Below are 18,028 nucleotides of genomic sequence, written 5' to 3'. Positions count from 1 at the left end.
GTGGATGCATGTTTCTTCAGACATTCGAAAGTTCTCCAGCCACTGAGTGTTTGTAAAACCGGGAACAATCACATCCCACCACTCTGAAGCACGGTTAAATGTCCAAACAGATGGTCTGTTGCGGCGACTTTTTTGCAAAATGTGGAAGATCTGTAATATACAGAATCAGCATTTTAATGTTACACTGACAGCTAAGTTCATTTTTTGCTTTGCAACAGTGATAAAAGTTAGCTAGTGATGTGCTTTTTTTAGATGCTTACCCTTGCGCTCGTTGAGCTAAAGTGTTGTCGTTGTCTGTGTGTTGTTGTAAAAGTTCCACGGTGTCACGGCAGTAGAGGCGGCGCAACTATAACGACACGTGAATAATCCCCCACTCTAAAGCGGTACTAAACTGCAGTCGAAACGCAAACCGAGCCGAACTGAGCCGAACCAAGGTGAGCTGTACTGAACCGTGCTGTGCCGTACTATGCAGTGGAAAAGCGCCATAACAGATTAAGAAACCCTAGTTATGTTATTGTATGCAGCAAAAGACTTTTTAAAATCACGAGCCATTGGTATTTCTATTCATGGTTATCTACTGCATGGAGCCTGTTACAGATTAAAAATGAATAAAGGTTCTTTCTGGAACCAAAAATGGTTCCCCTATGACATCCCTCTGAAGACGCACGTAGCCACCTTTACTTTTAAAAGTGGACCTCCCGGACCACCTTACTACACATACACAGCTAGGTTCTCTCAGAAAAGGATGATCAAATCTTCTTGTTCACCTCTGATGACAATGCTACATGCATTTGGACTGCTCTTTGTGTGGAGATCCATTGTGATTTTTGTATTAACATGTATTTATTAATCTAAGGAATGTTGATATTAAGGGTGGTTGAATTGGTACTGCTCGTTGGTTGATCAAGCATGTCATGCCTGTACAGAGTCTGCCATTTTTCCACATTTCTTTGTAGATTTTCATCCTGTTTTTCTTTGTACATTCCCATCGCCATGAGTGCGTTTCTTCTGCCTTTGAGAGTGTGTGTGTGTACTTGAGTGAGTCCTGAGAAAAACTGGCACCCCATCCAAAGTTTCTTCCTGTCTTATGTACAGTTTTGCTGGGATAGGCTCCAGCTCCTCTAGACAGTGAGTTAAGCAGTCTTAAAAATTGTATGTTCTGTCAGGTTGAGTTAACTTTGTTGTGTACATGTGTTATTAATAGTGATGAGTTCTAGCATCATGAGTTTGGCAAAATCACGTAAATGTTTGGTAACTTTGCTGAACTTTTAAAATGCATTAAAGTCAAAGGGGAAGGAGGAACTGAACTAGTGTTGAGTGGATTATAATGGTGCAATGTTGTTTTATTTGTCCCAGTGTGGTAGGGAAACATCTGCCTGCTATGCGTGACCAATTATTGTGGCCAAAAATGTGGCCTGAGCTATGAGGCAAAAGTGCTAACTACTCTGCTACTATACCTCAAATAACAAAGGACACAGAAGAGCGTCAACCACAAAGAAAATACAACAAATGGTCACAAACTAGCAATAAGTAAAGAAAATGCCATTGTGCTCACAAAGTTCCATTCCTTGTGGCACTAATTGGCTATACCGTAAAGGATCGGCAAGGGACTCACTTGTTCCAGCTGCCATATCTTTTTTGGTACTGATCTATCTATCTGTGCAGATGTTTTGCACTTCCTTTGTTAATCAAAATGATAAAAAGCCTTGTAAAAGGTAGTAAATATTTTGTTTGTATCATTTTTTAACAGGGTCCCATATATTTTCTGGCTCTGAGAGGAGCAAAGTCTGGGCTCCCTTAAGACTTATTTTGACTGCGTCCACACAGCATGGCTAATTGTGCATGAACTCAGCCCACATCCTTTCTTTATATTGATCTGGCACACAGACTCAAGGATCGCTTTGCCCTAAATGTGGTACTCTGTGCCAGCAATTCTCTGTTTCAGCTTCAGAGTTCTGGCAGATCATGTGATCCAACAGATCAGAATTATATACCCCGGGGCTATCCCTGTCAGTACCAGATCTGTGCTACATAGCAAGGAGCATAAATATGCCTAATTCAGCAGGAAGAAATGTGGCAGATTAAATTTATTGTAAGTACAGTAAATGTAAAGTATTTTATGTAAATCTAAAATTGTTAGATTTGAACACACATTGGGAGGTCTGAAACTTGAAAATATCTGTTATGAGAATGACCTGGGAGTCATAGTGACTCGTCACTACCTCAATTAAGACAATGTACAGAAGCGATTAAAACACTAATCTGATGTTTGTTTATACATCATGATGTGTGGAGCACAAGTCGAGGGTGGTTACGCTTTAGTTATATAATACACTAGTGAGGCCTCACCTGTGAATAGTTTTGATCTCCATATTATAAAATGGTATAGCAGCGCTTGAGAAAGTTCTGAGAAGAGTAACTTGTCTATTTCCAGGAGTAAGAGATAAGTGTTGTGGGGGGAGATTGAAGGAGCTGATCCTGTTCAGTTTAAGCAGCAGAGATTATGAAGAGACAAGATTGAAGTGTTTAAAATTATGAAAGAAATTAGAACAGTAGATCTGATTTGTTACTTTAAAATAAATTCTACAACAAGAACATGGGGGCATGGTTGGAAACTCGTTAAGAGAAAATGTTAAACAAATGTTAGAAAGTTTTTCTTCACACTAAGAACCGTAGACCAAGTAGTGTGGTGGAGATCAGGACTTTAGTGACCATCGGATCTCGACTTATTTTGGACAATCTGGGTGTCTAGGATGAATGAACTTGTTGGGACGAATCTATTCTCTTTATGGTCAGGTAGTGTACACCTTAAATGTAAAGCCAGCTGGCCTACATAGCAGATATTGACATCACGCATGTGCAGAGCTGATCGGGATGTGATGTACAATGTGAGATGGAGTATGCAAAAGGGATCAGGTAGTGACATCCCCATATAACATGGCTGCTACGGTTCTACAATGTCATGCTGGCCTAAAAGAATCATGGGAAGCTGAGAAAAAAAAAGTTAGTCTAAGGTAGCTACACAGCAAATTTACAGAAACATTTTTGTCAAACAAAGTAACTGGCAAACAGAGCATATTCACATGCAAAAAACACTTCAAAGATCAACAGTAGATATTACTATTTTTATTATTATTATCATATTTTTCATTAATTTGTACTGATACGTAGATTTTAGTTTCTTCAACAAAACATCTCCCACCTTCTGTTAGTATTGTCAGACACATGTTTGGGGAGCATTTTGCGGATTTTGGGAAAAGGAAATGTGAGGAAGACAGAGTCTGTGCCACCATTACTCACATATGTTCCATGTACACGCTTAGCGTGGAATCAGACCAATGACCAATCAGATTGCTCTAAGGGACTGGGCACACAGACCTCAGTGTTTTATTATACTGTATAACAGATATCTTTTGATCACATCATTGCTTCTGTTTTAACTAATTTTCTTATAAACAATTAAGAAACAAATTGCATATGAAATGACTTCATACCTTTGTATTGCTTTTTATGTGTTTTTCTCAGATTTAAGAAACTCATCTCTGAACACTGTGGTTTACCTTCTTCGGCCTTCAGTTGAAGATGATTTCCATAACAAAAGCTTAAATGCAACTTGTATGATAATTGGCCCTGACCTGGGAGGTATCACTGTTACCTGGAAGGTTGGCAACATAGAACAAAAGGAAAACACAAAGACATCACACACTTTTAAGAATGGTAAAGACGTCATCACATCCATGCTGGAAAAGATTGAGGATGCCTGGAAGAACTTTGAAACAATTATCTGTGAAGTTAAACTCCCATGTAATGAGAAACAAATACATAAAGTGAGCAAAGTTAAAGGTAATGAGGTATTACTAACTGCAGTAATCACTGAACAATTGCAAAACATGAAATGTGAAGCTTAAGTGCTGGTCATATTCATTTTCCCTAATCTTTAAGAATATACAAATAGAATTACTGTGACAAATTGACAGCCCTATGGAATCGCAACTCCCATGCCTTCCTTCCTGTGAGCAAATAGGGTTCACCAAGAGTCATGAGGCCACCCAGTGTACTGAAGAATTACCTGCAGATGGGTGGGAGTCTACCACTGCCCCCCAGTTCTTTTGACCTCTCGACCAAGAAAGGGAATGTTGACCATCCTCGCTGGGATGCTGCATTCATTAAATAATCCAATATATTGTCCTCTCAGCCAGGTAAAGAACTCCACACTCCTGCCAGGTTGCATGTCTATCAGTTTCTCTCACCCAGGCAAAGGAATAGTTCATCAATGATAATTTCCATATATATTTACATACAGTGCACCCTAACAATTCACGGGGGTTACATTCCTAGAGCACCCGCGAATTGTGAAAAAACGCAAATTTTAGATGTGGTTAAAAAATGGCTATTTTCTTAGTTTAACCCTAAATATGCCCCCAAAACACTTTAACTTAATTTCAGACTCAGCTTAATACATTACCTAAAAATAAAGAGTGTAAAGGTAAACCTGTATACTGTACTGCTATGTCTCCCGCAGTGCTAGAATGTAAAATACCGATGTTACCGCGAGAAGCCGCAATTGAGAAGACGGTGATTTATTTATTTTTATGATGGAGATTCCAGCCTTGACCCGATGCACACACTCACAAACAGAGACAAAAACAAAGCAAACCGGTAATCAAACAGCAAATCAAGAATGGAATGAAAACAAATTAAATAACAAAACAACAATACCACCCCCTGTTCCCCTTATGGCGATTACACATTAAACACAACAAAGCACAAACAAAACACACACAGTAAATCATGAAAAAGTTCATGAAAAACGGCAACGGGTGAAATGTAATGATGAGAATAGATAATCCAGAGATCCACAGGTTGAATGGGAATGTACAAATAGTCCTACCAGTAGCTCCTGAAATGGTGTGGATGGGTTCAGGAGCGCTCCTGTCTTTGCAGGATGGCCATGAATCCACTTACAGTCTGTACACAGACAGACGGCAGACAATCCAGGCGCACAAAATGAATAAGTACAGGTAACCCAACAGAAGGCAGACAGACAGGAACTTGAAACACAAATTACAAAAACTTTTTTTTTTGCTTTTGGTCACCGGCCTCCTTTTTAAAAGCCGCGCTGACATCCTTTGACCTCAACGGTCCCAGCACCCTCAGCAGAAGACCAATCAGAGCCACTGCAGGGACTGCTGGGAGTTGCAGTTTCAAATTCTATTGGCTACTTTCATCATCCCAAGTCGTGGTTTTCTCTACAGCTGCTTCCTGTTGTCTCTACAGTATTGTATTGCCACAAAAAAAGGCATAAAAATTGTGGAGGATATTTGTGGCTTCTGCTAACAGTTATTATTTAGGTTCTAAGGAAAAATCAGTGAATGACTGAGGCCGTGAACTCTGAACTGCAACTTTGCAGGAGTCTACTGTGTATATATATATATATATATATATATATATATATATATATATATATATATATATATATATATATATATATATATATATATATATATATAATCACTATGGAAAATCCATTTGATTAGGCCTGTATCCCAAGTGATTTGACAAAGTTCCAGGGAATAGTTGGGGAGCCAAACAGACAGCCCCATTTAAATAACTACTCAAATAATCAAGTGTGCGATGGCACTGCATAAAAATAACAATAAAACACAAAATGCCATTCCTCTACTCTTTAAATGTGCCTTCTTGGGCAATCTTTCTATAGATCACTCCTAGAGCGGGCCAGTTTTAGGAGCTCAATCCTGGTTGGTTCGAATCCAAGAAAATGGCCCCTCCTTCAGGGTCTGGCCAGCTTTTGTAAGTCTGTGAGCAGAAGGGGTGGGATCTTCTCTGTGTGAATCATAAGGAACAGAGAGTCAGGACTGCTAGTGACAGCACCCCCTTGTGTTCAGGAGTGATATAACCTGCTTGGTTTGAGCCCAGAACATGATGCACAAGCACCAATGTGTGATACACCTGATAATTCTTCTTGAAGGAGATTTAGTACTAAAGTATACATTACAATATAGTATGTGTTACAATATTAAATTAATAATGTGCAATGCCCAGAATGTTTAATATTATTAAAAGCATACTCTAGGTAAAATTAAATGTTTGTTCTTTTTTGATTTTCAGCTCCCAAGAAGCCAAGGATTACAATTTTTGAGCCTTCAGAGGCAGAACTGTCCCGCTCCAGTCATGTTAATTTAGTTTGCTTAATTAACGGTTTTAACCCACCTGATATCTTTGTTCAATGGAAATGGAAAAATGTATTAATCAGTTCCAGCAATTACTCCAACAGTGAGGTTACTGCTGGTAAGAATATTGATGGAAATGTGACATACACCATGTACAGCAAACTTCAAGTTGAGAAAACACATTCGGATGTGGACTCCTATTCTTGCATAGCAGGACACGAGTCGGAGAAAGAGCTGATTTCTGAAACTATAACAAATGTCTTTAGTGAGTATGGCTTCATTTTCAGGAGACAATGTTTTGCATTTCTTTAATAGAATAAACTAATTTTTGTACATTCGAGTGGTAGTTTAATGAATGAGATAAGGACAGAGTAACATTTCAGAATGTTATTTTGGGAAAGAGTTCTTGACTAGAAGGGCGGCATGGTGGCGCAGTGGTAGCACTGCTGCCGCGCAGTTAGGAGACCCTGTGTTCGGATTCAGCGGGTTGGAAAATGGATGGATGGATCGATGGTTCTTGACTAGAAGTTAGCTTCAAAAGAACATTAAAGTTAAGATTAAGTGATGAGTGAAACAGCAGAGTTTCAGTTTGTATACAGTTTTGTTTAAATTGCCCCTCTAATTTTTTTTGACATGTAATTTCGCAATTGCAAACTGCAAATGTTTTTAGTTTTTTGTGTAAAGTTTTTTTTGCAGTTGAAAACAAGGAACATTTCTTTGAAAGGGCTATTTTGCACCCACATCTGCAGTTTTCTTTCTCGGCCACCTTTCAACTCCACCTGATCTTCCTGTGTTTCCTTCCTGCTCCACATGTCCTCATCTGTCTGATATGCTGTCAGCCTGCACATTCATGCTTCCTGTTCCCCTTTGCTCTACTCATTTGGAGTCAGAGGTGATGTTATCTGCACTCACTTTCCCCAACGCTTTAAGCCGATCCAATCCAGGATCTTTTCAGTGTTTGCCAGGGGCCACATACCCAGGTCAACAGATTTTAGTAGTGCTCTCTAGCCATGCCACCCACTTCATGCTCTGTACAAGAATAAATGAAGCTATGCTTTTACACATGGAGAGAAAGGCTGCAGATGACATGAACATATATATGTTGAAGGTATGAATTTTGCTTCTTTCGCTTTTTTTTTGCAAGGCATTGCAAATTCAATTTTGAATGAGCTGGTTCAATCATTATTAAAGATTACCATTCATGCATGTTTTGGTAGGTTCTGCTCATGTTGGCATGGGTTTCCTCCAGGTGGTCTGGTGTCCTCTTACAGTGCAATACGGCCGTGTATGTTCACCTTATGATTGACTAGCCCCCCTTTCCATGTATTGTTCCTGCCTTGAGTCCTGTGTTTGCTGGGATAGACTCCAGCTGCCTTGCAACCCTACCCTGGATAAGTGGGTTAGGAAAATGGATGGATGGAAGGATATGTTTTTGCTCTGACTTACTTGGAGTAGTTGGATGTCATCCAGCAGTCATATCACATGTACATCAGAACAGGTGATCCACCTGAAGCTAAGCAAGTACTTGGATGGGAGACCAACCAGGAAAACCTTGGGTTGCTTTTGGAAGAGGTGCTGGCGCGGCCAGCAGGTGATGCTTACTTACCCTGTGGTCTAAATGTGGATCCCGACGCCCCAATGCAGTGACCGGGACAATCATTTTGATAAAAGGTGTCGTCTTTTGGAAGAGATGTAAAATCAAGATCTTGTCCTTGTCTGTGGTCATACAAGATCCCTGGGTATCTTTCGTAAAGAGTAGGGTGTATCCTAACGTCTCTCCTCATTCTGGCCCCCTAATCACCCCCTGTCTCTAACTGGCTATTTCTCTCTCACCACTTCACTTCCTAATAGCTACTGTGTGGTGAGCATACCTGTAGAAAAATGGCTGCCATTGCATCATCCTGGTGGAAGCTACACATTAGAGGTGGTTAAAGTGGCTCCCCTTTCACAATGAAAACCACTTTGAGTAGTGATAAAAGTGCTATATAAATGTATAGAATTATTATTATTATTATTAGCATCTTTCTATTGAACCTTATTTTTAAAGAAATTTTAAAAGTGCAAGAAAATGAAACATACATTCTGTCCTGTCTCTTTTTGATGATTTTTGATGAATTATGTTTTAAGGTAGGTTTATGTTTCAACATCATAGACTATTGCTGTTTACTAGTTTTAATAATGGATATTCTTTTTTATTTTTAGAACCTATCATCCCAACTCGTCCTCGAGCTGTTATATTTCAGTCTGAGAAAGAGCTCATATGCTTGGTTTATGGCTTCAGCCCAAAAGATATTCAAGTTAAATGGAGTTTAAAGAAAGACGACAGCCTCAATTATACCACAGAGCATCCATCAAAAGGAAAAGATGGAAAATTCACCACTAACTCTAGAATCCAATTCTCGGAGAATGAATGGCTTCCTGGTATGGTTTATACTTGCTCAGTGGTCCATAACTCCACAAATACAAACCTCTCAGTGAATATATCTAAACAAGGTAAGGTTACAGAATGAATGTCTTAGTTATTCTCTCCGAGATGCGGTTACTTCAGCTTTGCTTTAACTGATCCCTCTAAGCTCCAAGTAAGCAACTACTCCAGAGATGAACATCGGCACATGCTAAACTGCGCCACTGGCGTGGTCAGGGCTCAAGCTGCATGTTTGAACCTTGTCTCCTTCTCAGTGCCAGTTCATTGCAGTATACCATAATATGAAGGTAAGAGACAAAATGAAGGAAACTCCACTGAAAGGAAAGATAATATCAAATGAAAATTAAGCCCTCCACTTCCCATGATGGTAAAGGTAATGGGTGACTCACTTGCACATTGATTTAGCTACCATGTCTCAAATAATACTTTAACAGAAGGCTTCGTGTTTTCTTCTGGAGCTTCATTAACAAAGACTGTTCAACTCAATGATGTCTACTAGCAACCTAATGATGCCATTGACATCAAAGCGATAAACATCAGCAGATAAGGGCAACTGTGGAAGAAAAGGCAAGCAACCTGACTGTCATGTCAATGCACTGTTTTCACGATACAGCTGAGAAACAGACAGTCAATCTTAGAAAAAAAGTCAAATCGAGCCAAGAACAGTCTGTTGACAACATCAACGAGAAGAATAATGTGATTGGAATAAGAGGCAGAAATGGCTGTTAGGGATCGTCTTTAAGTCCTTACCTCTTTGATCTGGTTATGAATGTCTTGAGTCATGCGATAAAAGACCGATAACCCAGTGTAGGCTTATTGTTGATGACATTGTGTTGATATTGTGTTGTGCAGCACCAAAAAAGAGGAAAAGTCGATGATGATGATCATCATCATTATCACACAATGTCACAATTTTAGTACCAGCCCAACACTAGTAGAGACTTTCAAAAAATATGTGTCAAGGGTTTATATTATACTAGCTGTGTAAGCCCGGAGTGTAAAAAACCTGGGGTCTTAGAAACTATTGAAATCGTCAGAAAAAAACTGAAATGTAGAAATGTCATGCAATTGAAAGGAACTACTCTGGGCGTCTCTCTCCTAGGGTCCATTTTGCCGACGTGCTCGCCTCACTTGTGTATTAGCAGTGGGAGGAAAAGTAAAAGGGATACCGTTTGGCTGATGTGCTCGTCTCGCTTGCGTAAGAGTTTCTCTCTTTTCTGGTTTTACTTTGGCAACAGAGTCGCTTTCTTCTTCAGACTCATTAACTTGGGGCCGCCTTGCCGGCTCTCTGAGCTTCATGCTGTAGTAGCCTTGCACTTCCGGGCCGGACAGACAGACACACACACTTCCACACGTAGACGTTTAGTTTTCTGTTTCCTTGGAGACGGAGCCCTTTACCCAGACTCCACCTCTCACTTATGGGCTGGACAGACACACACACTTCCCCATGTTGACATTTATATATAAGACCAGGGTATGTAAAGTTTTGAACAAGGACTTCAAGAGTAATTTCAGTTATCATTATGATTAATACCTCTTTAATAACATGTACAATTCTGTGATGAAAAATAGCTTTGTTTGATTATGAATTGTGTTTCCTATGATCCAAATGTCTTCATATGGTCACTCATATTTTCTAAAAATTGAGTGAATTTTAAAAATGCTTGCCAATGTTATGTAAATATCTATACTGTGACTGACTCAATTCATGTGGGGTGCCACAGTGTTCCATGACGTTTTCACTTTGTACACGTTGATCTGGAGATTACGTGCATCATACTTAAAACTTGACACTTTTTTCAAAATATAGATCTTTGTTAAATGTTATTTATTTGAAAAAAGTATAAATTCAACAATTAATACATTTTTTTGCATTGTTACTAATTTTTGTCTAGATTTCTCTTAACAGAATTGACCTAAAAGTTTCACTTTTCTTTGTAACTTTCTCAGCATCACTGGATGTTGTAGGCCGTCTGCTGCTTTCTGTCCATTTGTTTCACGTATCTAAACATTTACATGTCAATATTTTTCCTTTTCAGAAATTGTGAAAGAGGAATACTTCTATGATGAAAGTACCACTTATATTGTTCCTGAAGATGATTTACAAGGAATCTGGAACACTGCATGTACATTTATAATACTGTTCCTTGTTTCTTTTCTCTACAGTGCATTTGTCACAGTTATAAAGGTAAATATTGTTGGAGAAGTGAACACAAAGAAATCCTCCATGTGTTAAGGTTTAAGGTTTTTATTTTGTTATTTTTATGCAAGAGAACATGAAGTTTGCCTGAGCTTCACCCAGACTTGGCGAAAAAGAAAAAATGCATAGCGGGAACAGATTGTTGAAAACAATACTCGGCTAACTTCTAATAATTTGAGAGAAGGGCTCAACCTAGACACATAAAAAAGATATAAAAAACTCCACATCTCTCTCTCTCTCTATATATATATATATATATCTATATCTATACATATATATATATATTTTTTAATGAAAAAGCTGTACCTGCCATAGGAAAAAAATAATTTCTGGAGCGGCCAATGTGGCTCTGATTTACTGAATGTGATCGCTGCATGTAACGGGTGTCTGTCAACAACTTGGATGATCTTCATTTTCATCAGCATCATCCTCTGATAGACATTCACTAAATCATCCACTTCAGCTCCAATTATTTTGCCTTTAGTAACCTGCTGGGGCTTTTATAAATTGTCATGTCTCCACTTAGCCTACAAATGAAGCTGAAAGTGATGGTGCACTGCAATAAAAGGACAAAATGAGATGTCCGTCCTTTTAAAAATAGCCTGAAACAAGTGATGATTGCATTAATTCTCGATTTTTTTTGTATTCATATTCCAATTTAGATTATTGCCTTGGTGAGATCCTAAATATGTATATTCAGTCGCTATTCCTACCTCTTCTCCAGAATAATGTGAATTGAACGTATAGATTCTTGCTTAAAGTAAAATATGATGTCTTTAGTCTTTTTGACATTCAGAGAATTAGAGTTATTATATGCAATTTCCTAAACCTTCCTCTTTGTGTGCTGTAATAGCTTTCATTCTCCCTAGATATGCATCCTAGCAGTAAGTGTCATACATGATAAGGTAGTAGTGATCGTTATTCTGCCTCAGATAGTAGGGAGCAAAAATAGTAATGAAGACTCAGCGCTGTTTCCAGCAGGGGGCGATGGCTCCCTGGGAATGAGTTCTTTTGTAATTGCGGCGTGTTACATAACCCGAATCCATATACGTAGATATGATATTAAAAGGCGATACCCCTCACTTAAGCCGCTTTTCCACTGCATAGTACGGCACGACACGGTTCAGTACAGCTCACCTTGGTTCGGCTCAGTTCGGCTCGGTTTGCGTTTCGACTGCAGTTTAGTACCGCTTTAGAGTGGGCGGGATTATTCACGTGTCGTTAGAGTTGTGCCGCCTCTACTGCCGTGACACCGTGGAACTTTTACAACAACACGCAGACAACGACAACACTTTAGCTCGATGACGCGCAAGGTTAAACATCTAAAAAAAGCACATCACTAGCTAACTTTTATCACTGTTGCAAAGCATAAAATGAACTTAACTGCCAGTGTAACATTAAAATGCTGATTCTGTATATTACAGATCTTCCACATTTTGCAAAAAAGTCGCCGCAACAGACCATCTGTTTGGACATTTAACCGTGCTTCAGAGTGGTGGGATGTGATTGTTCCCGGTTTTACAAACACTCAGTGGCTGGAGAACTTTCGAAACTTCCGCGTGTCTGTACCTTTAAAGAAAAGAATAGCCAGTGACGCAGTAATGACGATTTTCTCCGGCCAATCAGTGACCAGCAGAGTTTACACGTCACATTTTGGTAACGGTTCGGCACGCTTGGAACCTCGGCTGAGGTGGTACTAAAAAAAGGACCAGGTACCAGGTACTGTTCCCAGTGGAAAGCCCCGCAAAAGTGAGCTGAACTGAACCGTGTCGTGCCGTACTATGCAGTGGAAAAGCGGCATTATTGATACGGCGGTAAGAAATCACATAGGAGAAATAACTTTGCTTTCTTTAATGTCGGCTTACGCTGCATAACAGACGAAGGAAGCCAAAGGCAAGAACCCATTTTGGAAAAGGGGGCCTGATGTGTAGAGTCTGCCATTTTCACCGTGCAGTGGAAGGATGTTTCAGGATCGAGTGACGTTATTTCCCATTGTTCCCAGACTTTATACTCTTTCTTCACGTGCAGCCCCCACTTAGGTAAATCACGCCATTCCAAACAAGGCAAAGAAGATACAGTTTCATGCTGACTTTGACAGACAAACAGTTCTCAGTCTGATTGCACGTTTTTCTAGTTGTCTCTATCTGTCTTGTCTTATATTATAATGCTTGCCTAGCAGCTCTAAATGATGAGCCCCTGTGCTAAATGTGGCTCTGTGTCAACTGTACATGTGAGCAGAAAAAGGCAGATATATAAAACATGTTTGCTCAGAGCACAGTGACATATTAAACTTATACATGTACTGTACTACAAACACAACCTCAAGAAGGCCCTGCATTTGAAAGAACGGCCTTTGAGAAAGTGTCAAGTACTTTGAGGATCTGTGAATGATTTAAAGGAAAGTCATGAATCCATAACGTAATATATGGGTTAACATCCATACTGGTCAATTTGTCAATCAGTATCTGTGGCAAGTTGGCAGTGACTGCTGTATGAAAATCCAGAAACGGAGGTTTGACATAAGAAGCAGGCTTATCAAAGAAAGAGTAGATTTGATGTAAGATAACCAGCAAAGCATCTTCTACACTTCAATTTGCAGAGCGGTTATCTTGAATAGTCTGTGATTAAAATATTATTTCTGCAGACGTTCATTGGAATGGGAATGAAGACCATTGGTCTACAGCTATTAGACTGCTTGGCCTAGAAAATGACTAAGAAGTTAAATTAGTTATTCCTTTTCGCTCCGGTAGACCGAGGAAGCAAAGGAAAAACTGGAGAGAGCTGCTTGAAGAAGGACTTTAGGAGCTGACCTGATATGCCATCTGGCACCGCCACCCTGCTGGCTTTAACCTGCCACAGAGACGTCTCCAATTTTATAAGCGGATATCCATCCTAGGAATTTTTCTAGCATATTTTTGCTAACCCTAACCCTTTACTTGTGCATTTTGGATGGCGAAATCATTGATCAAATAGCTCTTTTACTTATATTTAGCAAAAAAAAAATCTGGCAATAGGGTCAGCAAATTTACATGACAAAATTTCTTAAAATAGGGCTGCACGATGGCGAGTGGGTAGCGCTGTTGCCTCGCAGTAAGGAGATGCGAGTTTGCTTCCCGCATGTTCTCCCTGTTTGGGTTTCCTCCCACAGTCCAAAGACATGCAGGTTAGGTGAATCGGCGGTCCTAAATTGTGCTCGGTGTGTGTGTATGTGTGCCCTGCGGTGGGCTGGCACCCTGCCCGGGATTTGTTCCTGCCTTGTGCCCTGTGTTGGCTGGTATTGGCTCCAGCAGACCCCCGTGTCCCTGTAGTTAGGATATAGCGGGTTGGACGATGACTGACTGACTGATTTCTTAAAATAATCTTAAATAGACATGTTTTAATAAGTCAATAAATCTTATAATAATGAAAAACAAGATGTAGTAGCTTGATATTAAAACTTTTCGCTTGCTCAGATTTCATTTTTTGCGTGCAGATCTTTCTCAAAGTGATTTCCTGAACATTCTATTTGGAAGGCTGCAGTAGGCACTGACACACAAATGCTGCTCTGCATTTGTTAATGGCAGTGACTTTCAGTAAAAGAAATGTTAAACATTCCTTTAAGAACGTGAACTAATGTATACCGCGGTATACGTGGATGTATTTTTACATATAATGTAATAAATATGTAGTTATACATAAAATAGATACTTTTAGGATTATAAGTGAATTTGTCCATGTCACAAATTAAAGTAAATCATTCTGGCTGACTCAATGATTGAAATGATTCACTCTGTTCCAGTACCTTAAAACTGAATCCTTCTGAATGCTGGTGACTTCAAAAAAGGAATCAAGTGTCTATTAGGCATTTGTGGACATTATACACTGGAGCTGCTCTGTCCAAATAATTATGACAAATAAATCAGTGGTACAATCTGAGCAGGTCTGACCTCACCTCACTGCCACCTACAAGACCGTCAAATGTTAATTCAGCTAGGGGGCCTCTACTTCTCCCTGATGGCAACACATCTACAAGTCTCCGATTTAAACTTTAAAGCCAAACAATATCTACTTACGTCTGTCATATCACCTATGTCCAAATATTCAACCTCTTTTCGCTGTTCTGTTATTTCACCAAGTAATATTTTCCATTTGTTTGCGCTAATGCGATCTTTACTATCATTTTTTTGGAGACTTTTAAATTTTAGTACTTTCATTACCTCTGACTTGTTCTGCATGTGTATCACACCAATGTTTTTGAACCTCTTTACGTCATTCTATTTTGTCATCTACTCTTTGTCTTTTATTTCCGGTGCTGGGTGTGGTTAAATCTCTTGGCACAAAGTTTCGTCTCGCGGGATATGAAAGTCTCTGTCTGAAAAAGTCACGAATTATTTTTATTATAATAGAGAGATTTAATTACGGATAATAAAGTATAATCTATCTATCTATCTATCTATCTATCTATCTATCTATCTATCTATTATATAGTGCCTTTCACATCTATCTATCTATCTATCTATCTATCTATCTATCTATCTATCTATCTATCTATCTATCTATCTATCTATTATATAGTGCCTGTCATATCTATCTATCTATCTATCTATCTATCTATCTATCTATCTATCTATCTATCTATCTATCTATTATATAGTGCCTTTCACATCTATCTATCTATCTATCTATCTATCTATCTATCTATCTATCTATCTATCTATCTAATACAGATTTTCCCTTTATTATATTGGTACAAACATATTGTATTTCACAAAGAAATAGTACATTGTATAAAATATGCAGTATACTGTGTGTCCAAATCCTTGGCAGGTCATTCATGTTCTACTGTATATTCAAACCCTTCCTAATAAATTCAGTTTATTTTTGGACTCCCAGTAACTCACTAGATGTAGTTCAGGTAGCAGCTTGGCCAGCACACATACATAGACTTCAATTTACAATCTTTTTACTTTCTTGTACAAGGTTAATCAGTTTAGAATTTGTACAACGTAAGTTAGAATATAAGAAACTCCTCCTATGACGTATTTACTGGATGATATTTTCAATCCTCATTAATTTTTTAAACTACACAACATGAAATATACAACATGAAAAGTATCTCAAACTATAAACTCTAAAGTACATATGTTATGAAGAACATTTACAGTATGCTAAATATATTGTAATAGTTGTTATACAGTAAATGTATTTTACAGACTGTGTCGTCTAGTGGTATCTCTGTCCTGAAGTCTGCGTGTTCTCTCCATGTCTGTGGGGTTTTCTCCAGGTTTCCTCTAACAGTCCAAAGACACGTAGGTTAGGTGGTCTGAAATTGTTCAATTGGCCAGTGGTTTTCTCCCTGTGATGGGCTGTTGCCCTGTCCAAGGATTTGTTCCAGCTGCTCCACAACCCTGCCCTGGATAAGCGGGTTTTGAAGAAGGATCAGTAGACTGCTGGCATTGCTAAAGTGGCGCCAGTGTGCACTCACTCTCGATGGGCTGGCACCCGGTCCAGTTATCTGTTCCTGCCTTGTAACCCTTGCATACTGGGATAGGCTGCAGCTGCCCTGGATAAGAGGGTTAAGGAGATGGATGGAGGGATTTTACAATGTCATTTTTCCTAGTATTTTAAAATATATTAAGAATATATTTTTATATTCTTAAAAATACACTAAGATATACAGACACAGCAACAACTGAAATAGTTTACATTACATTTCAGAATACTGCAAGGTAATTCAAGAAATGTATTTAAAATACAGTATATTTCTAAAAGTTGTAATATATCTTAAATATATATATTTTACATGTTTTTCACTTTTGTAAGGGTTGCCATTTGACAAAGATTAAGCTCAATACAGAATCAATTGCACTGGACAATAATCTTTTTCATGTGTCGAGAACTGTTTTCAAAGTTTTTGCTTTGTCTTCTGTTTCCTTTTCAGATCAGTAAATGAAGGCCTCCGTAGGAAATAAACACAAAGGGAAAATAATCTAGGATTATAATAGTGAACTGAAAATGGAAGATAATTTTCAAATGAAATTGAACACAAGCTTTGCATGCAGAGTGCAAAAAAAAAAACCATGAAAAACGTGCAAAATGCATGCAAATATTGGACTTGGTAGGCTTTTCCTACTCAGTTATATTTTTATTCAGGCGGGAGAACATAGAGACGTTTTTAATGTTGAATGGTTCATTTATTATTATATCCTTGTCAAATCATAATTCATAGTCATACATTAATAGTTATCTATTTGTATATAAAATATTGAAAAAAGCATACATCCAGTATGATATTTACAAGCTGTAAATGTGTGTAATCCCATTTTCTTTATTAAGTGTTCTAGCTTTGTATTTTTTCAAAATTTAGTCCAGATGCTCTGTGATAATATTTTGTGCATTGTAAAGCAGGTTTAAAAATATTATCTGATTGATTTCAGCTATTAGTGTGGATTGCAAAAAGTTATCTTTTGTAATCTGTAACTTTAATTAAAGGTTTTGTGCGTGTTTCTTTTCTGGTTCTTTAAATTACCTACCATATCACATTTAAAGTAATAATTCATCAGAATTTTCCAAGAAGTTCACTTTTCCCAGATAGATAGATAGATAGATAGATAGATAGATAGATAGATAGATAGATAGAAAGGTGCTATAAAATAGATAGATAGATAGATAGATAGATAGATAGATAGATAGATAGATAGATAGATAGATAGATAGATAGATAGATAGATAGATAGATGTGAAAGATAGATAGATAGATAGATAGATAGATAGATAGATAGATAGATAGATAGAATAGATAGATAGATAGATAGATAGATAGATAGATGAACCTCTCTTCATCCAGTACTGGTTCCAGTCTCATCTCCCATTAATGGTAATGGCAGAGTAGATCTCCACCAGTTGAATGCTTACTTCAGCCTGTTGAGTTACACTAGTCGGGTATTTCTAGGGGTCTGAGAATCCTGGCACCATCTTCCCAGAGCTCCATCAGTGGTGACATTAATAAGGGGGTACCCAAAAATAACCGGAATTGGGAAAAAAAATGTATTAATAATTTTTACTTACTGAAACTTTAGTCTCCTTCAAAGTCTGCTCCATGTGAATGATTGCACTCGTCCCAACGGTTTTCCTACTGGTGGAAACATTTTTGGAATTGCTGAAGAGGAATGTTGTCCAATGCCTGCAAAGATTTTTCTTTGACTTCCTCCGCGGTGCAAAAACGCTTTCCTT

At 38.4% G+C, this 18,028-nt stretch overlaps 1 protein-coding gene across 1 annotated transcript in view; it reads left to right on the top strand.

Moving 5' to 3' along the window:
• LOC120514184 overlaps nt 1-17,298 on the top strand; it is a 96,224-nt gene extending 78,926 nt beyond the window's left edge. The window contains exons 14-18 of the mRNA XM_039746290.1: nt 3,526-3,843; nt 6,130-6,456; nt 8,394-8,684; nt 10,656-10,804; nt 16,737-17,298. Of these exons, the coding sequence (XP_039602224.1) occupies nt 3,526-3,843; nt 6,130-6,456; nt 8,394-8,684; nt 10,656-10,804; nt 16,737-16,748 (1,097 nt within the window). The 3' untranslated portion in view covers nt 16,749-17,298. The remainder of the gene's footprint in view (nt 1-3,525; nt 3,844-6,129; nt 6,457-8,393; nt 8,685-10,655; nt 10,805-16,736) is intronic.
• Nucleotides 17,299-18,028: the final 730 nt, after the last annotated feature.

This window comes from Polypterus senegalus, chromosome 1 (genome assembly GCF_016835505.1).
Source record: "Polypterus senegalus isolate Bchr_013 chromosome 1, ASM1683550v1, whole genome shotgun sequence".
NCBI classification, from domain to species: Eukaryota; Metazoa; Chordata; class Cladistia; order Polypteriformes; family Polypteridae; genus Polypterus; species Polypterus senegalus.
The sequence above is the reverse complement of the archived record's forward strand: the minus strand, read 5'-3'. Positions and strand labels throughout refer to the sequence as shown.